At 41.2% G+C, this 25,436-nt stretch overlaps 1 protein-coding gene across 9 annotated transcripts in view; it reads right to left on the bottom strand.

Annotated features, from left to right (window-relative positions):
• Window positions 1-25,436, bottom strand: part of tns1b (tensin 1b) — a 136,317-nt gene that overhangs the window by 90,322 nt on the left and 20,559 nt on the right. For 8 of the 9 annotated variants that reach the window (XM_053877599.1, XM_053877602.1, XM_053877598.1 and 5 more), the window contains exon 2: window positions 6,380-6,494. In XM_053877599.1, coding sequence (XP_053733574.1) covers window positions 6,380-6,494 — 115 coding nt within the window. Of the gene's footprint in view, window positions 1-6,379; window positions 6,495-24,037; window positions 24,343-25,436 lie in introns of those variants that run through there. The other variant, XM_053877600.1, reaches the window with a different exon arrangement.

Raw genomic sequence — 25,436 nt, forward strand, 5'->3', positions numbered from 1 at the left:
CTTTACAGTTTCACTTTGACCTCAGAGGGGTTTAGGAGCTACAGACAAAGAGCCGAATGTGGCCCCGGGGCCGTATTCGGCCCGACTCAAATTTACACTGTTAAAACTGAAAATCGGCCCATCAGGTTCTGGTTTGAGCTCATGTGGGGAGCAGATGTGGAGAGTGAAAGGGCATGTTCTGACCAGAGATGTTGAAAAAAATGGCCATTAAAATACAAACTCAACTCAAACGCTCATGTCAATAAACCTCACCATCTGCTCAGTTTAGTAGATTAGAATAATGATATTAGACATTGTGACGATCCATCATCTACACAGAATCAATGGTCACCATAAGCCACCTGCTTCATGTGCAAGAGTCATTTTTTTCTGTCAAAGGTCCAGGACACCATGGACAGGCTGATGGTCCAACATAGGTTATATAGACAATATTTCCCCAATGGAATAATAATGCAACTCTAAACATGGAGCATAATACTGTCATCATGTTTCATAACTTCATGTCTGCATATTGAATGTAAAAACAATAAAGAAATGTCTCAGTAATGTGTGAGTGTGAGTGTGTGTGTGTGTGTGTGTGTTATTTCGGTTTCACTGCATACCATGTGTATGAGCACAGCAGTCAAGAACAAAGCTTTGATAACCTTCACCTCTTCACACGTACACACACACTGCACCTGCACACATGCAACACAAAAAGCCCTGGTTGTGTGTGCAGTCACTGTTTTAACATGTATGTTTACAATCCTTCACTATCAGGAATTCTCCAGCCTTTCCTCTGCAGTGGCACAAATCATCTATTTAAGTTGAACTCAGTGAGTGAATTGATTTTTTTTTAAAGTAATTTCCTGCCCTCAGGGGGCCAATTCTTCCTACAAAATACCCAGCCATGGAGGTCTTTGTGTTTTTAACTGGAAAAGTGCTGCCCTGACTTGCGTCAACACGCTATTGTCAGAGCAGGGAACACCTTGTATCCTAGCGACGGCTGAGGGGAGAGGAAGTGCAGGAGCTGCTGTCATTACCAGACCATGTGACTGCAGAGTGTTGGTAAACAAGCATTCTTACTGTACATGTAGAATATATACAGTTTAGATATCGAAATTCAAACATAAATAATCACATCTAATGAGTAACTGAGCAGCACCATGATGAAGGTCATAATGTTTGGTGACACACTGCATTCATTTCTCGAGTCCAATAAAATCAAAATCAAAATTCAACCAGGATTAAGCTTTGATGCAGCAGACACTTCAAATCTCCAGCTCTCCAGTGACCTACAAAGTAATGTCATCTGGATGCAACATCACTTTTTCAGCAGGAATTCTCTGATACTACACGCCATGTGTGTTTTTTTTGTCAGGTTGTAGTATTTGTTGTTTTAGTGTTAGCAATGCTTACGGATACCAACCAAACAGAGCAGTACCAGGAGAAACCATGGGGGCAGTGTTGCTGTTACTACCCGATACGTAGCTCTAATGAGACATGAAGAAGACATAACGATGGCGGAAATTCTCTGTTCTCCTGTTGCCATATATTTAATGGCCTCACCGACTACTTTGCCTCCTACAACGCTGCCTCTGTTTTCCTTTTTTGTGCAAGAGTTACATTATCAATACTTCTCCCAGTTTCTAGTTTGTTGTTGTAATAATTTATTGACTCTGGGCTGCGCCCCCTGGTGGATATATTGGTGTACAGCAATACCAATGTAAAGAACACATCCACCCATGTGGTCAGCAATGGTAACATTTGAAAAGGATAGGTACATTTTCATAGATAAAGGGAGCATAAATAGGCCATATCACGGGACATGGGGATTCAGCCACAGGTAAGGTCTTGGAACAGGAGAGAGATGTGAGCAGAATGGAAGGACCTGAACCTAGAAATTGTACCACAGTAACACAGATAAATTTATCGCTCAACAAACGTGGTCATTTTCTTGGACCTCATTAAAACCTACATAAATATTTTGCAAGAAGTTTAGACAAACGTTTTTCTGAAGAAATGTTTGAGTCGGAGTCAAATATTCATCATGACTACCAACCAACACAGTCACTACAGTCAAAGTCCAAATACCTTCACGTAGTTACCTGATCTGTGCCAACAGAAAGAGCAGACGCAGATGAGACATAGGAAATACAACTCTTCTTTCATTTTCGTTGAGGTTTAAGAATGGCAGTGACTATACCGATGATGTGAAAGGAGACATCAGCCATCAGATCAAGTACTGTGTTGATAGTCAACTAGTCCCCTACTACCCAAACAACTGGCCAAATAATCGGCATGTATCATGTGCATTCTGACGAACAAGTCAGACTGTAATGTTGTAAACGGTATTTTCCAAAAAAAAGGAAATACCATGGACGTAAATTGTAGTGCAACACTTGTATGGCACTGGATGCTTGAAATTGCATCTGTGGATTTAAACTGTGGTTTGAAACTTGTTTGGCAACTCACTTTAGCATGTGATGTGTCCATTATGCTTTTTTTACGCTTTTATACTTTCTCACATTTCTCCTCTTGCAGCAGATTTTGTTAAGTCCTGCAGATGCAGAAAAGAGAGCAAGTACCCCAAGCAATAAGCCATTTGAAAATATTTCAGTTGCTCATTGTAGTCCACCATGTCGACTAGTCATTTTGTCACAGCCGTAGAAGGAACATGCAAGCTGCCACTTCTCTGCAAAACACTGTCATCAGACACCACAACTAGGGTTCCACAGTTCAATATGCAGAACTATTGCGACACTCAGGTAGATCACAAGACAGATAACAAAAAAAGAAGCCAGTGTGGACACGCCTGCTTTAGATCTTGTTAGGTTATAAGGGTGATTCAAAGGGCATCTCAGTCAGAAACATGTGGAAGTGATCTATAATGGCTGATGTTTTTTGGTAAATATCATGACGGTTTTATTGTTGTGGTTGCACATTGAGTCAAAAACCGCTGAAGCTTCCATCAAAATATTATTGTAATAAAATAACAGGAAGCCATAAATTCAGCCAGACTGGCACGTAAATCTGATGAGTCATGGTGGACCATTTCCCCTCCTGCACAAGGATTTTCAGGCGTCTCAGCTGTTTGTACCATCATTTTATCATCTCAAGTGTCTTATTAATCCAGAACCCAGGTGACACCAGCGGACGGAGTCGTTCACAACCACGATCAGAAGGTCGGCTTTGATGAAAACTCCCGACCAATCGCTGGGATTGCAGCTTTACAACAACATCTGGATCCAGCTGTTAGATCACAGAGCACGACTCCGAGTAAACACAGGTGGTGATTATAAACTGTGATCTTGCATCTTGACATTTTTGTGAACTTTTCCATCGCTTCTTTGAATTTGACAAGCTCAAGCTTTAGCAATATCAAGCTGGTAACACAATGACTGGAGGAACCACCACTGGTTGTCTCCCTGCTGCGATTGTGTCGAACACGTAACAGTCATAATGCATTCACCCCGCATCACTGTGCTTACTCAGTGTGACCAGCAATGAGCAAAACAAACTTGTATTTCTCTCCCACCAGCAAGTCCCATTAAAAGAAAAGCTAGACGTTAATTATCTGTGACCGCTGTTAATTACACTGTGCAGTGCACAGTAAGCACAAGATAATAATGACTTGAGTAATTAATACCATTTTTTTAGGATGGAACTTCAATAATAAACAGCTGGTGTTGTCAGCAGGGCTTTTAAATCCATTAAAAGTTATATTTACTCTGACTAAAAAACTCATAATAAACGAGGAGCAGATATTTAGAACTTTGACTTTAGCTCATGAATACAGAGACCCTCCGTTACGGTGGCCCTGGAGCCTTCTATCAGGTGGACAAAACCACGGCCTCTGACCATTCCTTTTGGATCAGCCTTCACATCCATACACTGTTTTTAAGCAAGCAAACTACGTCACCGATCATGATCGGCCGATTTCATTGTGATCTGTGAATGCTGATCACTACCAGCCATTTCCGATCACGTGTGACAGCCGGCGCTCTGATGAGCCCCGCAGGCTGTGATGCTTCCGCTCCTCCCTACTCGCTGCTCACTCTGCTGCAGCATGTTCGATGCTGAGGTTCTTTCAGTCTGTCGTTTAAAGTTTGCATCCAGCAGCACATGCACGGGAAAATGCAGTTCAGGGAAGCGCGCTAACATTAAACAAGTCATTTAAAGCGCCAGCACTTCACGGCACACAGAGAGTTTTCCAGGCACATGAAAGTGAGACTGCTGGCTCCTCAGCAGCTGGCTGTTAGATCGGAACGCTCAGCTAATTGCCAAATAAACAGTCATTAATGTCACCTAGCTAGATGACCATCCTTTCTCAAGTGTTGTTTACGCGAAGACGGAAACGCCCAGATTGGTCTCCGTTTTGGAGTCAGGTGCAGCATTTGCTAGCCACCTGAATCTGAAACTTTTAAAACGTCTGGAGCGGACTGTCTCAGAGTCCTGCTAAAAGCGGCCAGTAAATATTTCGCGGACATAGCAAAGTCTCAGGAGATTCACCACACGTCGGCATCTCACATCAAATGTCATTTTAAAATTCTGTTTTCCTCCTGACAGAATAATTGCTGCATTCAGCAAGGTTTTTCTATTGTTTGCCTTGTTTGCCTCCTTGAAGAAGTATATTAAAATCTATCTGAATTAAAATGATTTCATGGTTCATGTTTTCACATCATGTACACAGAAGGTCTCATCATTTCGATTACAAATTCGTTGTCAATCTATGTGATCAGTATCGGTGATCGGCAGCAAAAATCCTGATCTGAGCGTCTAATAACAATATATTGCAGTCAAACAAAAATATGGTAAAAAAGAGAAAATGAATGTTTGGAAAATGTAAATGAATGAAACATAATATTAAAAATCAACTACTGCAGCCTGTAAAATGAAAAATGAGTGATAAATGACATTCGATGGAAACAAATGAAATGAATATCTTGGAGAGTTGACAGTGTTGGCTCACCCCAGAGGAGTGATTTCATACTGTGTTAGCAACATGTAATCCAACAAAAACATCTGAATAATACTGTTATCAAATGTCCTGTAATCTAAGAACATTATGTTTGCTATCTTGATATGGTGCAGTTGTCGTTGGACCACACATTTCCAGAGTGACATAACAAGTGCTCATTGGCAAAACATTTTTTGTTAGCGTGACAACAGAATTCTCATATGACCATATAAGTCCAGTCTGCCGTCCAGGACAAGAGCCTTGTGTTACCTTACATAAGCCTGTGTGTTGTTTGACTAAACCAAATGAAACGCGCCAAAGTTGACAGCCAAACCCAACATCCACCAGTCTCTTCTGCTTCAGTTTTATTTTTCTGTTTGGAAACACTCTTCACAGTGGAACGATCTGCAATTCATGTTTACTAACCAACTCACAGAAAACTTGCAGTCACATTACTGGTCAAGCAAACATCCAAAGCCAGACACAAATAACTCAACTTACATTGTTGAGTTTGTAAACATCAGTCTCTTAGCCATAAAAACAAGGCTCAAACTGCTAAATGTCACATATATCAATCCACACCAGCCACTTTTGAAAATGTCACCAAAGCTATCATTTACTTTCTCTGAACAGAGGCACGATCTGCCAAAAAGAACAACTAGCCACTGACCTTTACCCTTTCAGAAGCTTCATCTGACTTTCTCTGACACTTAACCGATGTGGTGATGACCTAGAGTGACCTCAGATGACCCTGATTTAGAGCGCTGATGGATGTTGTAACCAATGATCTTTTCTGAGCCGCGACGGCAGGTTCCAGCAGGTTCCATCGAGTTATTAAGAGAGTGGCGAGTCCACAGGGAGTCACATCAAACGCTGTGCCGTCAATTAATGTTTCTACATTCATAAATTTTTTTTACAAAAGTTAAAAGCTGCTGCTGTTTTTTGGGGGGGTTCCACCAATGTAATTGAGAAAGCGGACAAACACTGACTAGATTAACTTGATATAGGGCTGCAACAACAAGTCGTCATAGTCGACTATAATTGACTATTAAACTAGTCACCGCACGCTTCATGTCTCGACAAGCCATGTCATCTTTGCTTACTATGTCAACATTTACACTACAATCAGACATTTTGGTGAGTTTGTCACCTGCACGTCATGTGCGGACTAGTTGTTAACAAGTTTAAAAATTGAAATTTACAATGAACAAACAAATGTAAACAATATGAAATGAAAATAGGATCCTTTAAAAGGTGAAAAAGTTCAGTAGCACTGATGATATTTGTGAAATGACGATAGTTACTAAAGCCATGGGCAAACAACCACAGTTACGGGTTTCATTGACGCTTCAAAGAGGCTCAGTTGTCAAGGAGAAGCCCACACAGGTCTGGGATCACCAAGAAAACCAGGACAGGTCCTGACTTGTGATCAGTACTGACCTCGACAGACGAGTCCATCCTGGATGATATTCTGCTTGCAGACGCTGCAGTACTTGCTCTTTTTAAAAGTCTTCACTCGGAAAGTGTGAGAGTGCAGAGCCTCCAGTTCCTCTGGCTAGAAGAAAACACAAGACAGAGTTAGAATGATGGGGACACAAAAGTTCAGGGTCCGCGATGCTTGAGCATTTCAGTGTAGAAGAGGAGGGATTGATGACTGTGATCCTTGAAGACCACAACGAAATAAAACAACCTGGGTTCTTGTCTTTCTAGAAGAAACAGCTGCAAATTCTCATGAACAAAGTCGAAAACTCAAGAATGCCTTCGACCGAGTGCAAGACTCAGGTTCATATACAGGAAGACCAACAGCCTCAGTGATGATGTTTAATAACAAAGTAAAACCAGTTAATCCAAAGCAGACTTTGCGACCCAAAGTTATTCTCCAAAAAAGGAACAGAATCACGAGTCTATTCTACGATCATATATTGCACATGTAAAGGTAGGTAGGTTGTTAAAGTAGCATTATAGCATTGGTGGACTGTGAAATCTGAATGGTTCCAACAGTTACAGCAGCATGCTGGTCTCGATGGAAAAGGAGCGTTAATAACATTAAAGGAGAACTCAAATACAAAGGGTGTTTTAGAATCACAGCATTGGCTGTAGGAATAAAGAGCTGCAATAATAATGTTATATAGCACCAGAAGTAATTGTCAGAAGTTGATTTGTCAAGAGGTTCCTTTTCAGTTGAAGAATATTGGTCTTCAAATGAAGAGGTGCTGATCCTCATCATCTGAAAGGTGAGCCTAATCGAGTCAATAGAGCCACATTCAAAACTGCAGGTCATTGTGCCCCTCTAATAAAATATGTTCTTGTCTTGTTTCACCTTCAAACCATCTGTGTTTCGAACTGAACTGAACTGACCACAACAATGGCGGCAAGTGAGGTCATTTTTGACTCATATTTGTTCAGCTGCTTCCTAATCCTACCATGATAGACAAGACGGACCCATCAGGCTAATCCCTATAAGACCGTTTTAGAATTGTATTCGACATTAAAGGTGATGAAAAATCCCCAGAGAGAAGGAATTGCATAATCTGTCCATCACGAGGAAAAGGTTTTAAGGATACAAAAACGTAGCTGTCACTATTAAAACAGAACATTTAAGCACTTGAATGTATTGAACCATTTTAGGAACACTCTCGCTTTGCCTTCCATGCACTGAAGGCCACGGTTTATGAGAGGTTTGGCCATCAGCTTCTCATTAGGTTTGGTCGGGACTGTAGGTGGACATGTGGTCTGCATATTAATGGTGGGGGGATTTTTTAAATAGAAAGGCTGTCGACCCTTCAATACAGGCTCAGGCAGTTAAAACCAATCCCAGACTACCAACCAACGTCACGTCCTCTAATGAATGTTCTTTTTAACGTAGCATGGACCTAGGAAGTGTTGGGAAACCCTCTGATCTTGTGAAGAATAAATCTTTCCCAGGTACTTAAAGAAACCAGACAGTTCTGTTTACAATCACTTTACAATCCACTGCCACGTTGAAACTGTGTACTGCGACGAGGAACAACCACAAAACCGGGGAAAAAATTAGATTAAAACAGATCAGGTGTTTGTTTCACACCTTTGTGTGTTTGCTTCATTGTATTGACAGTAATAGGAAAATAAAACAGTACTTGTTTCCTGGTAACACTCAAAAATTCTGCACCTCAAAAGCAGTAGTTTGTTTTTTTTTTTACCCTCGTAGTCAAAAACAATTTAAGAAACCACAACTGGTGTGGTCTGTTAAAGTGGTATTCCATCCTTTGGCAGTCATGCACTACAAAGGACTCAGAATCTTTGGCATGAAGGGTTTCCAAATTAATATCTCAAGATTTGGGGGCAAAATTGGAAGCAACAAAAACAGTATTGTCTATGTAAGTACACTAGTCTCATGAGAAAGGAACTCTCAATAGAATGCCACTTCACTTGTAACGTATTTTACAATCTATTGGTCTATAAAGTATCTTGACTCTGGCAACAGTGACTTCAATTCCAAATACCAGTCTCCTTCAAAACAACGTTTCTTCTCCCCATCCTCACCTCACACACAAAAGCCCACTTCCAAACATCAACATGTTACGCCAGGGAAGGGAGGATGAGTTGTTCAAAATGGTTCAGAGTTCCCAACCAATAACTTACCCACGGAATCTGGAATTCACAAAAAATGAGAAGACGTAGTCTCAGACTATGACTTAGAAAGCAAAGCATATATTGTCATGAAAGTAGAAGGTTCTCACTCAAAGATAAGCTTTACCTTTTCGGAATTTACTTGCAAGTATCGTGATGTTCGCCTAGTCAGAGCGAGAAGATAAAATCCAAGCCAATGTTTGTATTTGCTGGCCACATGGCAACAGCGGTGCAGCTGACCCTTCATTCCTTCCCTCATCACTGCTTAATCTAGTTAGGCCAAAATAATAGCCAAAGCTGTGCAGGGCACTATGCGCGGGCGCAGGCCTCTGCCTGGCATCCGATCATGGAATCACTCTAAATCACTCTCAATCCACCCATGCCAAATTCTGAGGTGGCGGCGCCCTGGGAGTTGGAATCTGAGTTATTTTGGGGGGAATCTTGAAGGGATTCTTTTGAGTTTCGCTGTGACTTCACGTCTCTGTTCTGTCAGTGTGACGGCGACCCTTTGTGGAAACTGATACCTTCCAAATTCAAACGGCTCATTTACTGTGTTGTGACCGAAAAACAATCCCCGGGTTTTGCCTCCAGACTGTTTGAGGAGTCGACTGTCAACACAAGCCACTACAGCTGTCAGTGAAAACACTGACTGCAGGTGTGAGAACAACACCCTTTGTCGCCGCGTCTCTCAAAGCTTCAGACCGCAGCATAAGACAGTCATTAGTGTAAACGACAGGTAATTATGGTGAAGAATATGAGGAGAGCAGCATCAGCAATAAAGAAGGATAAATGATTTCATAATCGCTTATTAATGGCCTGCCATTAAAAGCCACCCATGACCCACAGTCTAAAGAAACAAAGCCCAAATGTTTAAAGTATATACACTGTCATCATTGACTATACAAGTGATTTGATAAATTCCGTACAAAAACTATGCAAAATGCTTTAAATCCCAGGCAAAATGTTAACTTCCACTGGGCCTCTTTTTCAGTCCCGCACAAACCTTCATACATATGGGCAGAATGTCTCAATTCAGAAGCCCATTCATCTCCACACACCAGGATTTATCCAGAGGGATGGATATTGAGGGAGCGTTGGGGGCAAGCAAGGGGGTCCCTAGTCATTCACTGCCATTGCACGTCTTATTCACACAATTCCTTCTTCCCTCTCACAAGTGAGGGGATTTAAAGCCCACGGGAATCCCTTCACAAGCAATCGTGCACCGTCTACAGTTCTTCAAAATAAAATACAGTACCAACTTTTGCTTATTAGTCTGTGAAATTGGCTTGCAATTTCTGATCAGAGCGAAGACTCTCTGAGGTGCGATGAAGTGTGTCAAGAGTGTGTCACAGAACTGCAACAAACTGGTAACTATCATGTGTAGGAGTCTCTAAAATGTCAGGGGATCTCAGTTGCTCTTACTTGGAGCGGCATGCCATTATGTGACGGGAATATTAAACATGCTTAAACAGACAAAACCTTGTATTTTTCTTTCAATAAAATCTGTGAAAAACATAAAAGTTGTTTCATCAAAAGAGCTAGTAACTTGTTTACTGTTGGTAATTCATGAACAATGAGTGTTCCAGCTCCTGGCCCCAAATTCTAGATTGCACAGTATGTGTTTTATGCTACATGCTATTGTAGTCGAGAGCACCAGACCAAACTGAATGAAGTCAACTCGGCTGCAATAGCACAGAATCTATAGTGTTAGCAAAATGACTCATGAGCTGTGAGGTACCATGATTCCAATCTCAAAAAAGATTGGCTGAAATGTTTTCAATGTTCAGCTCTGCAGCCATCTTTATCCTAGTTTACCCACAAAGTCTTTAAATCAGAAAATCAAATTATTGATGACTTCCATGACAATGGCTACTCGCATTCATGTTTTTCAAAAATTGGCAGGAGCTGTGGTCTCAACAGTTTTTGACAAAAGCTCTGGAAACTCTCGCCTAAGTCTTTAAATCAGAAAATCAAATTATTGATGACTTCCATGACAATGGCTACTCGCATTCATGTTTTTCAAAAATTGGCAGGAGCTGTGGTCTCAACAGTTTTTGACAAAAGCTCTGGAAACTCTCGCCTAGTCATCATTTTTTTATTTCTATCCTCAACAGTTCAACTATGTGCGACTTCAGGTGTCACCAATTTTGGGCCAACAATCACAGACGCTGGCCTCTTGTTAGCCGACGACAAAATAGCTTTAATCTTTAAGGGTAGAGTGTTATTTAAATACTCAACAAGCTCTTTACATGAGCCAGACAAAAGAGCAGACTCTTCGTTAGACTAGTACCCATGACCTCTTGCCCTCACCGCCAACACACACACAGACGTTTAACCCGCCATGTAAACATGGCAGTGACCAGTATTGCAGGATGCTTCCTTTTGTTAGCCTCCTAATTGTTTTCCATCATTAGCAATGCAGCCGCCGCTTTCTCTCCGGAGTTTGTTTATTGTTGGTGGTGGCTGGGCTATATGGGGAGACGCTTGTGGGCATGCGGGTGACAGGGGTGGGAGATTTAGGCTTTGGTCGCACAGAGGATATTCGGTTCTGATGCAGCTTTTACAAGCTAGTTCAAGTTTGCCTCGCATTTTCACACAGACCAAAACGGAAGGGAAATGGTTTCAGACAGGCGACCAGGACCCCAAAGGCCCGGGGTCAGGGTACACACATACCCCCCTCAGATCAGGCGCTGTCGCTCCTGGGAACAGAGCGCTGTTCCCTTAGAGACGCATAATCTCCTGCCTCTCACTCATTAGCACACATGGCTAACAGACATAGATTTGCACACACAGCCACAAGTTTCCACATACACAACCATATTTTGAGTTTTGTCAATATTTTTTTTACATTTTCTAACATACCAACTGTGTGCTCAAACGCTGAATATCCTGGGTTTCTGCTAATTGTCAATTATTTCTCAGCTGTCAGACTAAATTTCTCCCGAATTCTTTGGAAAGTTCAAGGCGAATTAACTTGGATCCACACAAATACTTAGATCACAGTAATGAGCCTGGAAAGTCTGACGATACGTGGTCTGGATCGGCAGGTACCGCTCTAGTCATCCAAGGCTCAGCCTCAAACACAAGCTGCTGCACATCAAAATAAACAACTGTGATGATCAGTGTAACTTATCATTATAGACTGCAAGGTGTACAGCAGTATTTTGCCATCTACGCTGTTTGTCCATAGAAAGATAATGGGTGCGAATATGTCTCTCCAACTATTGGATACCTAGTTCAACATGAAAGTCTTTCGGATGAGTTCAGAGGTCGAGCATGCAGATAAATCCTTCCAGGGTGAGAGTTGTGACATTCCAGCTCAATAAGGTAACGGAGAAAGTGTTTTTCTCCGGGACAGCGGAACCTGCACTTTTCCCTCAGCTGCTCCAAATTCATGACTCACGCACGCTGAGACAGTAGAAACACACACACAGTCTTAAGTCCCAAAACACTGGCTGTCTGGCAATTTATGTGTTCATTACATCATTCTCCAGCCGTGGAGAATCTGTTTTTACTCCTATGTTTGCTTGAAAACACCAAAGGTGCAATTACAGGGAAGAATCAAAACACCTTGTGATGTGTTGGTTGTTTTTTTTTTCTTCTTAAAACATAGCATTTTTCTACATTTACACTTTCATTCATGAGCTCAACACAAAAAAAGCAGATTTTCAAAGATCTGTACTTCTTATGGTGTTGTTCCTGAGTGAAAAGCATGACTTACAGAAGACAAACCAAGGAGAAACTAGAGGTTATATTTACAATCTGGCTCCGAAATTATTTACTGTGAAAGAGCTCAGATCACCAGCAATTGAGAAGACTGGAACTGACTGGTGACCCTAAAACCCCAATGTTTCTTGTCACGTCTGTCATTCAGACTTCACCTTTAGAAGCACAATATATGATTGCCAGTCACAGGATGATATGACTATGACATAAATGGGTGTGTATTTTAGTAAACTCACTGTGACATATGACCCCCACCACTCAGACGCTATTGTGTGTCAGGGTGGGAGGGGTGAGAGTCAGACCCTCCTGTGAGCAAGTCGTCGCCTCTCATATGCGACACCATCTGCAGGGACGGTCATTTAGCTGACTCACTGCAGTGACCACTGCATTCATCCATCTGGCTGTGTGCAGCCAATTGAGTGTGTTATCGATGTTCAATGTGTGACTGTATCTCTCTTTGGATGTGTGTATGTATTCATGTGCATGTATGACTGAGCGTGTGTCCGAACAATTGTTGTCAGTCATATTTAAAGAATTTGTGTCTGACTGTATATGTGTTAGCAATGTCCAATTTTTTTACGTGTACATTTATTTTCATACGCGTTTCTGCATGAATGTGTGTATCAAGGCCAAATGTAATACATATTTATCTAAGTGTTTTTGTTTGATTGAAAATGTGAGTGTGTACATTTGTGTTTGTGTGTGTTTATATATCTTGAGTGAGTGAATGAACATCAACAAACCTCTATGTTCATGTAGGTGCTTTGTGTGTGTATTTGTACCTGATTTAGCTATACTTGTGAGGACCAATTCTTGAAAACACAACTATTATGAAAACATTTTGTTTAAGCCTCAGTTTGAGGATTAAAACTCCAAAACAACTAGTTCATTATAAGTTTGGTTCGGAGTCATGGTTAAGGTTAAGTTTAGGGTGAGAGGCTGGGGAAAGGGTTACATCAATGAGAATCCTCACAATGTCTCCACAAGGATAGCCATACAAACGTGTGCATGTGTGTGTGTTTGCCTGGGATATCAGTGTTCATATTTTCCTTTGTGTACATTAGAGCGCATGAGGGTGTTGAGGTTCATAAGTATAATGCTAAACTTTGTGTGAGGGTATAATTTGGTTTGTGTGTGTTTGCCTTTTGTTGTGAGTCCATCGACATTTCTTCAAGAGGAAAGTATTTCATTCGTAACATCTTTGATACATCAGCAACACACTCATGCTCATAACTGTGTCCTCAAGAAAAGCTCAACTCCTCGATTTAGATGAGCCTTTTGACAGTAGACGCCATCTTTGTTGAGATGCAGAAGCAGGACTCAGATTGTAGTCTTTATTTAAAATTCTCAGAAATTGTACAAACATTTCTGCAGCTGCTGATGCTCTCCACTTGTGGAAACAAAATGTTCCTGCACAGGAAGTTGATGAGCAGAAAACAGGTGACTCAAACAAACACACATCCAATTTAGCCGACGGGTGCTGGATGATGCTCCCCGCTCCCTAAGTCAGTAATTGTCGGGGAACAGAACAAGCGCAACAATTCAGAAGTGAGGTCTTAAGAGCAGTTTATATATTCAACCTTTTCTTTCCTCCCTTTTCTTCAACTCTCTGGTTCCCACTAGCCAACAGTCACCTGCTATTCATTTGAGGGGAAAATGCACCCCAGGCATTCCAGTCGGGCCCCCCACCCCATCCCAAACAACCGCTCTCAACATTTCATCTCAGCGAGGTGGATCTCAGGGAGGAAATTACTCAGTCATCCAGAAGTGAAGAGGGCAAAAATCCCTTCTTTTCTTCACAGAGAGAACAAGAGTCATCCTGCCTTCACACTGGCTTCCTGAGTACTAAGTGGCAACTCAGATGGAGGACTTTTGGCGGGAAAGCAAGACTCGACACATTCTCCATTCTGCTTAATGGAAGATACAAATCACAGATTTACAAGCCACAGTGGAACTGGATTATCACCAACATGAGTGTGGTGAATTACCACAATGCAAGTGCGTCCACTGCGACCTTATCATGGCCATAACCCTCATAATTTCCACTAAAAACTTGTTTGGATCAGAATAAAATACCTATTATTTTTGTTATTTTATCAAATTGTTTGCATAAAACTCTGACATCTCTTCAAACTTAATGCTCACCTAGTTGCAATTTTCAATCAGAACTTATGGCTTCAGCCATAAATGATCCTGTCACTTCAACTCCATTACTGCATTTTTTTCACCTGCAATTATTATATACTTTATATTTGAACACATTTTTTTTTAATCAGACAGATCTGAAAAGTGGATTTAAAACTAGGTATTAATTAAAAATAATAATAATAATATTGACACATAATTTACATTTTGTAGTGTTTACGGTATAAAACACATTTCTGGTGAATTTGTATTCTTTGGCTCTAAGACTTTATTTTGATTTATTCTGATTCATTCTGCTCTGACCAATACGCTCATTGACAACCTTGACAATTCAACTAATTCAACATGAAACATTTTAAGAGGGTTTTGTTGCATAAAAATGACCATTGATCTATGAAAGCTGGGCTTCGTTTTAATCCATCCAAATACTGTACACTGTAATTTATTATTTTTTTCTTTTTCTTTTGCATCTAACTTTTAATCCACATTTGCGATTTCGGATTTCATGACTAACCATTACAACAATAATGACCTTGTTGGATCCTCAATAGGCTCTCAAACATTGCAAAACACACGGCAAAATCCTTTTCCTCATAAGCATGGCCAAGAGCGATGATGACGACGAGGAAGTTTTGAGAGAGTACAGCAAGAACATAGTGGGAGAGCATGCTCAATAGCACAAAGTCGAAACACGACTTTCCAATAATGTTTGGCAGGGATGTGGATTTCTAGAAAAAGATTCTGTGCTGTGATTAGATCTGGTCATTTCCTGTACAGCCGTGATGGAAAGATCACAATCGACTCTCAACTCTGTCCGTATGAACGATGACATGCAGCTTTTAGTTTTCTAAATACACATCCGTCTCCATTCAGATACAGTGAGTTAGTGCTAATGAGGTAAACAGCTCAACTCTCGAATGTTTTCTAGACATTTTCATTCTGCTCATTTTCATATTTTGGATATAACACGTTTACATCAAAAGTATGAATTATGTGGTACAGTATGGCCCGAGTGCATTGACATGTCACCATTGAACAGATCCATTCTGCTTCATTAAATGACAGATTTCACTGAGCTTCACTATCGATGTACCGTAGATATGATGCATGCAAAGCAATATCCATTTCCAGTATCTTGAAACTCACCCAGGGGAACTAGTTCATTCATGACTGTCTCTTAAAATTTAAGAGAGAGTTATTTTCAAGTCTTAAATGGTTAGGAAAAACTAAACATTGCATCATTTCATCATGAAGCTAGTGTTCAGCTGAGACCAGAATTGGAAGCATATCTCATCCGTTACAGCTGCAACAACATCTCCACCAACGTTCAATGACGTTTGTACATCAGCGACCAAGTCTAGATGCCATTAAAAGATATTTCTGGTCACTAGAGAATATCAACAAATGGCATCGGTTGAGCTGTCCAGTTGGGATATTAATGTGTCAGGTTCCCACCTTTTGGGCTTAAACCGAACGCGAACATTATGTGAATACAACATCAAGGACGACACACTATTGGTTTTGTATGTTTGTTTATATTTGAGCATTGTTTTTGTCATTTGTGTCATTTTTTGTGTTTTAGCAAAAAACTTTGTTTTTCTGTATTTCATTCATTCTATGGTTTTTTTGACGCACGTTGTTCAATGCAAGTGACCTTATATTGTATTTTCTCTTTGATTCTTTCGTCAACACTTACAGTGACAAACACTGCAACTAGCCTTGACCAAGTAAAAAATGTGACTTTGGATCATGTTGATCTATTAAAAGTAAAAGCACAAATGCGTTTCTTGTGTTAGCTGATACGAAGCTAGAAACATCTCAGCACACTCAGGCCCTCACCGTCTCACACATCCACAATTTAACCACAAAATAAAACTGGCAGTGATATGAAAAATATTGGAGGGGAATCTTGAAATGCAGTGTTGAATGCAAGAGCTCTGGAGTCACATGGATCGGAGAGAATTCAGACTTGGATCTAGAATTTGGCTTTCAACAACACAAATAAAAGGTTTACCACATCATACTCTGAAAATTACAACGCAACACATTTACTTCTTCTTTTTCAAGCATCCTTCTCAAATGTGTAATTTTTGTTTGACAAACAATCACTTTTAGATCAGACTTCCGAATCCTGTCGCAAGGACAACTGAAATTGACCTTGGCAAGCTGAGTGGACTGGCGCATTGAAGGAGACACTACATCGTGTCAATACACCGTCCTTAATGTTCAGCAGTTAAATAACTTAGAATATGCTGAACACTCAAATCCGTTTTTTTTTTATGATGGATTGAAGTTGCCATCAAGGAGGAGCCATGCGGCAGACCACACAAGGGAAACCACTTCTTTCTCCTTCAATCCTTTCTGTCATAAACAAGCGTGTGATTCACCAACTGTGAAATCACATGCGATTACTGAGATTTGCTCCACAAAGTTGTTGGTCCTTGTGTTGTGGTATTTGAGCACCATAATGACATTTAGCTCTTCCGTCCAAATTATTGCCAGGCTCTTGCCAAGCCGTTCCCAGCAGGCTCTTCACATTTCCTACTGTGGCATTTGACCCCCACGTGTTTCAAGAGTCCAGCAGTCACTTCCTTTAAAGAAGTCACCTGCTCACATACATGAGCAGCAAATATGAGCCCAGCAGTGACCCACACAGGATGAAAAAATGTTTGTGGAATGTGATCTTTGCCAGCAGACCTTGTTATTTCCCATTACATTATGTCGAGCTTCATTAGCTACGGTATTCCTCCGGTTAAAGCCATTAGCTGCGGATGGTAAAAAATTGAATTTTCTGAAATCTAATACAAATCAGATACTGCATGATAGAAGTTATAATAAAGTGGTTATCTGACGTAAGTGACTCAGATTTACTCAGTTTGATCTTTGAAGGTAAAAATAAACTGTAAACCACATTTTAAATTATTAATTTCAAGATTGATGTCCTGCTAGCGAGTATTTCCAAAAAATATTCTGAGAAACATTAGTGATCTTAACACTGTAGTACATCAACCAGGCAACTTTCCCTCATGCAAGAAGTAGGAAATTCTCTGTAACTGTCTGACCTTACTGCTGAGGAGGTTAAACCCGGTCAGCTGTCCGAGTGAGTTGCCTTTGCTTTGTATCACTCAGGGTTTCCCTTACATTGTAACGATACCATTTTTTCCAAAAGGACTAGTGTACAAGTACTTGCATTTGAGTACTTACAGATACCGAGTACACCATTACACATAAAGTTACTTTGAGTTCTTTTTTGATTTCACATGGTTTTGGGTACTGATGGCCATTCTATATGAGTATGACTTTGAGTACTCAGGCCCGGTATCAGACCAATACCCAATACTGTTTTATAAACATGAAATCTTATGCGATCGAACTGACTAAAATTAAGTGGAAACATCGAAACATGCAGAAAACACATGACGCATGATGGAGGTGAACACGATCATGGTGGTTTTCGGTGTGTTTTTAACCAAAAACAACTGCTTTCTTTTTTTATCAGCCTGTCATTTCAACTTCTTCTTCTTCTTCTTCACTTCTTTTCAGTCATTTGGATTTGCTGTTCAATAAATCAGGTGAGTCCCAAAAGCACGGATGAAAGAGGTACCCAATTCAGGTAGGGCTATTTTTGGTGAGAAGGTGCACAATTTAGGTTTTCTGGCAAAATGAGGATGGGCGAAACGAGGAGACTACTTTTTTAACCTGAGAAACTGTTATCTTCATGCAAGCAAGTCACCCATGAGGGCGTAAAAAAGGGCCACACACAAAAATCTGGGTGAAAATGATGCCCACTGCACGCCACAAAAGGGCTTGTTTCTTCATTTTACTTGACTTGTGGTTCTCAGGGTATAATTACAACCACACATTATGGCATTTCAGTGTCTGAGAGGTTGTGGGATCACTTTAATTCTGCGTGATGGATAGCTGTAAGAGTCTTTTTTTTTCATTCCACTTGAGCAATTTCTGCCTCTTTCCCAGCTTTCTCCAGTAATGGAGATTCATTGACAGGACTGTCAGATCTCATGGCAATAAACATGCTGTTCTTGATGTTCTCAAAGTGGGTGACTGGGGATTGCAAAAAGTTTCTCTCTCCTGTCAAATAAAACATGCATTTAATAACCAGGCCACTTGGCGTATCCAGTTCTACAGACCATCATTTGATTAATGTTGGGAAGAAAACACTTGTTTATTCAGTGACAGGACTGGTGTCACTTTTATATTAGCGCTGCTGTTAATCCTGTGCAACATGAACAGAGTTTCATAAAAGCTGTCATACAGCACAACATGCAGAAGAGCATGTAGGAAATTCCATTACTCTGAGCGATTTTGACATAAAACCAAGAGCCTAATGTGGTTGAAAGCGCCTGAATCACCATAACTGAGGTCGAGTGATCAATATTCCGGGATCAGGGTAAATGAAAACCAGTCGCACATCTTGAACCTCCCTCCAGGAAAAGCCACAGGGACCACGGGGAGGTTTAAGGCCAATGTGTCCAGTCAAGCATGCACAAAGACAGGGGGGGTCTGATTCTTCAAGAGCAAAAAGGGCTTGGTTACACAAAGCTCTACAGCGCTCATAAATCAACTGAGCAAAGGTTAAACTTCCCATTTTGTTGTCCAAGATTTGTCAACCGAGTCACCACGAAGGGATCACATGAAAGAGCAACAAGGAGGATTCCGTTGATTCCGTTGAGCAAGCATCACGCCGGAATCCAGCCTCATGGAGAATCCATTACGCCGAAGAAAAGGGCCCAGATGTTACAATTACACTAAAGTTGGCCTGTTTCAAAGAGAGTCCACATATGGAACATTTTCTGACTTGAAAAAGCACACTTGGAAGGGAGGGAACAAAACTAGTACCAGACCCAAAAATGAACATCAGAAAGAAAAGGAGATGAGAACAGGAATAAACAACTGACGGACACAAACGTTCCACGTAATTCAAATCATCTGAATAAACGTTTTGCATCATAGTGTCAACTTAGAGCCCGCGCACATGTCCACGTGCAGTGGAGTGCCGGGATCCACCTCTGAACACTGCAAAACCTTTACTTTTGTACAGACTCTTTTGTTCTCACTTGATGACTTGGGTTCCACTCAGGCTTCAATTTGAGATCCAACAAAGTCAAACAGGTATGACACATTCCAGAGGCTTTCACAATTTAAGTTAATTTAAGAGCTATTTAATAAATGGTTTTTGATTTACCTTTCATAAACATGTGGAGTATTTACTGTTAAGCTGGGGGAGGCCTTGTTGGGAATGATGACTCAACACTGAAGCAAACCATGCAGCAGTATCTGATGGCCCTGAATGCATCATCTCCGATGAACTTCTCTGACAGACCATCATTTTGAATGTGTGAATAAAAGATTTACCCGCATAAATCACAGAAATCATAGAAAAATCATTATACATCTTTTTTCAATTTTGGATATCTTAACTTTAACTATTAACTTTATTTTTATTAATGAAGCCATGTTGAAAAAAACATCCAAAAAAATGACCTGAAATATTTACTATTTATGATATAGTAATTGTATTTTATTTGCTCCTGTTTTGACTGTCACGCATGACATTGTTCATGTCAATGATTTAAACATTTGAACAGCTTAATGTCTGGAGATTTTGTAGTATCAAATTCAATAGTCACAAACGAAATCTGTGAAACGTTTCATGATTTACAGTAAAACTAGACCTAAGTGGCAAACTGTGAAGCTGTATACTGTATATAAAAGTTATTTTGAAAAGAAGCAGGAAAAAATGACAAATATAAATTTCTGAGCAAAAATTCAGGTCGGGAAAGCTGTGTACCAGTGACCTGACATTCCTCAGATGACACCATTGTCAATCCTTCGTGGCGCAGGGAGAAGACGGACAGTCCAAGCGTTAATGGATATCGATCACCCTGACCAACTCTTTGAACTTTGACAACAATGAAGATTTAGCCAAAGGCCAATACTTGTGTCCAGCCTGCTGGAGTCCTTGTTTTCGTTGCCGATTAAACCGATTAAACTTTGTATCCAAATATTTTGCTGAAAGTAAAAAATGAATAAATCCACTAAAGCTGTAAAACGCCACCCGATCTGGTGTGTGACCTGATAAATTCTCCCGAAATCCACTTTTGGACTTTCATAAATTATTCACGATGTTGATGGAAGAGCATCATCATTATAAGGGTCTTCTTTCAGGGCCCTCAGAGCCAGACAGTCTTTTGCCACGAGCGCTGTCTATTCATTTCCGCTGCCCTTCATCTTCAGTCCCGCATTTCTCTGAGATTCAGTGCAAGGAAAATAACCCCACATCCCAGAATGTCCTGCTCTGACAAGTCCACTTTCAGGGAGGGGATAAGAATCGAGTCCCTTCAAGACGGTCTGTTTCCTGCATTCGAGCGGACTGAAAATGTTCAGTCAAGACGTTTTCCCAGCTGTCTAATAAACTTGTCAATGATGAGAGCTGCAAAACTGATCAGTCCAGAGAGGCACATTCTTCTTTTTGATCTGTATGAATTGGGGGACTTGCTGATGGAAAAACCATGAATGGTCAATTGTTATATGCATTTGCATACTGTATAGGTAGTAGCATAGGTGCCAGTCTTCTTATCAAATATTGAGCCTGTGACAGGTGTTTCTGAGGCAAAAGCCTTTCAAGAACCAGACTAAAAGAAATTCTAAATGGATGCATTATTTTTTAAGTCTCCACAATATAACTTATTTTGCATGTCAGAAACGTATCCAGAGGTGAAAAAATAGTGCATTTTTATTCGGGAAAATTGCAATAACCTCTGATCAGAAAAGCAAGCTGTAACCAGCACATTACAGATTTGCAAATCCAACTGGGATTAAGCTTCTAGCAGCTTCTGTATCGAGATAATTTAGTTTAAAGGTGAAACTCAAAACCTGGCAATACAGTCTAGTGAAATCTTGACTCAGAATAAGCAGCCTTTAGTTTAAATACAAGATCAATATTGATAGTAGATGCCACCCAACTGCTTCCTACAGCAAGATTTATAGTCTTTTTCAGCGGCCACTTCACTTTCCAAAGATGGGTTTAAGCAAATCTAAACAACTGTGTTTAAGTCAAAAGCCAGAATCAGACTAATCCAAAAATTGCCCTTAAGAAATTTTTAAAAATACATCAAACAACATAGTGTGTACTAACAGACGCGTGGTTTTATATGTTAAAAAGGCAATTGCATATTCATTGCTCAAGAAAAATCTGGAGGGCACATCTGAGGAACAGGATTAAACCTAAACCCGGGTGGTTGGATGAGTGGTGCGAGAATTAAAGACCATAAAGAGCCCAACAAAGATCTCATATTAATGCAGAGGCTAACACCCTTAAGTGAGCCCGCTTTGTCATACAGTGCCCTGAACCAGTCAATGAGTGACCCAGAGCTTAGCTGGGGGGCTTTGAGATTCTTTTACGACCCCCCTTTCACCTCGCCTACAAAAGAATGGTAATTAACTGATGAAGAGTTCGGTAAGATTATCCAGTCTGCTCGTCTCGCCATCGCCACAGTCCCAGAGGGCCGCTGCCTGACGGGGAAAGGATGGATTCTCAATAGTCTATTCAACTTACTCTCCTCTTTCATCAGTGGAGAATGTGTTGTGTAATGTTGCGACAGGAATGTACCTTTTTAAAACGGAATGATTTCAGGATGCAGCGCTAACTACTTGCTGAGCACACCAAGTGTACAAACAAGACCTGACTGTGAGACGGAATGCTCTGCAGATTGAATTATACAAGAGAATGCAAAAATAGCTGTGTGTCCCAACCACCTAAAGCGAGACAGAGCAGGACTCTGAGGCAGCGAGGGATTTAAAAAAAAAAAAAAACAGAAAAAAGAAAGCAGTGGGAGACTGATGGAACGGTTCTGCAGAGTTTTCAGAGTGCATGTGAAGCTGTGGAGAGAAATATGCAAGACATCTCCTAAAACCGCTACAAAATATTTGATTCACAGATTTTGAGGAAGAAGGCAAATGCTCTACAACAAACAGTCACAAAAACAGACTTGGTCTCTATTGGAATCCTTGACCTCACATTCAGGCCCATGGGCAACATGCAACACCAATGTAGATTAATCCAAACCCTTAGGAGGTGGCGCTCTCTCAGTGCCATCAAGTGGGCACTGAAAATGACGGCACAGTTTAAAGACCATTGTGGATCAAGATTTAAATGGGAAGGGGGATACTGCTACTGCATGCCATTCCAGGGGTCCACAGTACAGACGTGTGTGGGCAGATATAATTGGAATATAAAACCCCAAAGCGAGCATCATAACCATCACCTTTTATGACACATCTACTCATGCTACGTCCAAAACATAGGTGCAACTGCTAGTGATGCCTTTTGGACATCTTGCAGGAGAGGTACTCCTGGCCAGTCGAACTGGGAGGAGGCCCAGGGCAGATCAAGGACACGTTGGAGAGATTATCTCACGCAGTTGGCCTCTGAACACCTCTGTATTGCCTCAGGAGAGCCTGAGAAGGTTTTTGTGAAGAGGGTCATCTGGGTCTATTTACTTTGCCTGCTGCCCATGTGACCGAACCTCAGATAAGCGATGGAAAATGAATGGATAGTTCAAAAGGGCTCTTAAAATGAAAACATGATACTCCATTTTTGAAGGTCAGAAATACCAAAATAGTGTGATTAAGATGAAGCTGCAGATGGTATTACTGCCACAAATAAATGCATTGTGTCATACAAACAGTATATGATTTCATGTATTTCTCCAAATTGGTTTCAGTAAATATTGTAGGTAAAATAATGCCTGGTGTGGTGTGCCAGATGGTGAAACACAATACACATACAAACCATTCGCTTTACAACCGTAGCATCTTGATTCAACAATGCATCCAATTTTGGAGAACTGCAGTGTAATGGGGTACTGGATGTATCATGAGTCAGCAAGAAGTTACCGAATAAGCCTTAAATGTAGACCTAAGTTGCATTTTTATGCCAGACGGCGTGGAATTCTCGATGAAGGGACTCACCTATTCAGTTTTATTATTGTTTGACATATATGCACAAAAAAATATATGTGTAGAATTACATTTCTTATTGCAGAATCTTGGGCTGTGCTTAGGATTACAAAAGTGTAAATAAAGTTGCTTAAAACTGAAACAATGGTGCTACATAAATGACTTGTGGGTCACGTCAGACGGGGGTCAAATGATGTCACACAGACAAGTAAGATGAGTTAATGGAAGAAAGATCACTTGCAATGGGCAATCAGAAGTAGTTCATTTGAAACATGGGAATCCAACGTATTGATGGAAAAAAACTGAAAAGTACATATTTTTTTTAGTATTGCATTTGCAAACACTCTCTCATGATATCGTTCTGATTCAAACGCGACACTGTGCCAAGCCCCCCTGCAGCCAAGGGGACCAGCCATCCACCCAACCCCCGCCAAGCAGACCACCCAATACTCTCCCTATTTCATTGGATCTGATGACTGAAGTACCAACGTCCCTCTTCTGACACAAGAAACTGAACAGTGCAACTCAGCCTGTACGCTGATGATATAACAGTCTACGTCTGCAGGCATTCTGCTAAACCCTGACATCTGTGACTGCATCACCTCATGCAGGATGAGTTGTATTCAAAAGTTGTCTCACCCAGAACATGCAGGACAGACAGACCCAGGTACGAGCCGGTCCAGCCAGGGCAGTGGGCAGGCTGAGCGAAACGGACGGCATGATGACAACCACAGTGATGCTGTCACACTCTCCTTAAATCTAATCCAGTGAGTTGATGAGAGTCCGGACTCTGTGTAGACATCCTGGTCCTCGTGCACACTCCGGCTACCTCCAGGATCCGCGCTTCCCTCCGTCTGACGTGCTTTCTCTGCCTGCGCTCGTCCTCTAATTGGATCCCGTCCGCCTCTCCTCTCCTCTCTCTCTCCTCTTCCCCTCTGCCGGGGGAAGTTTCACAAAGCCTTTTTTGGGGAGAAAAAGGTGGGGGGCGTAAGGGGTCATGGAGCCCCCACCTCTCCACGGGAGCAAAGGGGGTGGGGGCACTACACTTATTATCCATCTCTCCAGCCCCTCCTCGTCCGCTCTCATCCCGTCTCTCCCTCCCTCCTTAACCCTTCTAAGTCTCACCACTTTTAATTTCATTCATTCCTTGATCCCCTCGCCCTCTCCCGTGAGTCCCACCACCTCCTCCCTTTAGCATCCCTGGCACCCCCATTTTATTTCATCATGAACCCCCCTATTTCCCTCTGCGCTGCGATGTTCTAATGACACAGAATTACAGACATAATTAGGGTGTCAGAAACAAACACCAATCAGTAACAGCATAAGCTCTTCCCCACGTCACAGTTATGGTTAGAAACTATGATTTAAATGGAAGATATGCTCATAAAAGAGAGCTTTGTTAACATAAAAGTATAAAATATGATTTTGTTTGTTGTCCAATACCTGTATCTCTTGTACAAGCAACATCCGACTTACGACCTGCTCGACTTGCGTCCACCCGTACTTACAAGCACGGCCAGTAGATGCTTTTTTTTTCTTTTTTTGTTCAATGTCTGGCACCGCAGCATGTAGCAGCCCAGCAACGCGTACGACAGTTACGGCAGCACAGTATCCCAGCATCTCACTCTCACACAGCGATCTACCACTACAGTAGTACCTATAACCCTCGAGTTGGCTATTTTGAATGGCATTTAACCTACATCCAATCTGACTTATAATAAGATTGACTGTTGGCTGCAACCACACCAGAAAACAGGTAGGTGCGGACAACTATCATTTTGCATGTATAACACTAATACCTGAAACTATTGAACAATGAACCATCTGCCAGTGATGCATGATTTATTTCCCTGACAGGAATGCAGCAAGCAGCGAATGGCTGAAGGCCAACATGAGCCTGCAGTAGAAGGAATATGTGGACGTTCATCTGTACAGTAAATATCTATCCATCTCTGTCTAATTCCATCCATCTATTCACTTTCCCAGGCTTGTTGGACATCAAACCGGAGGTGTCTAGGATTTGTGCCACATCAATGTA

Source organism: Synchiropus splendidus, chromosome 10, assembly GCF_027744825.2.
Source record: "Synchiropus splendidus isolate RoL2022-P1 chromosome 10, RoL_Sspl_1.0, whole genome shotgun sequence".
Classification (NCBI taxonomy): Eukaryota; Metazoa; Chordata; class Actinopteri; order Syngnathiformes; family Callionymidae; genus Synchiropus; species Synchiropus splendidus.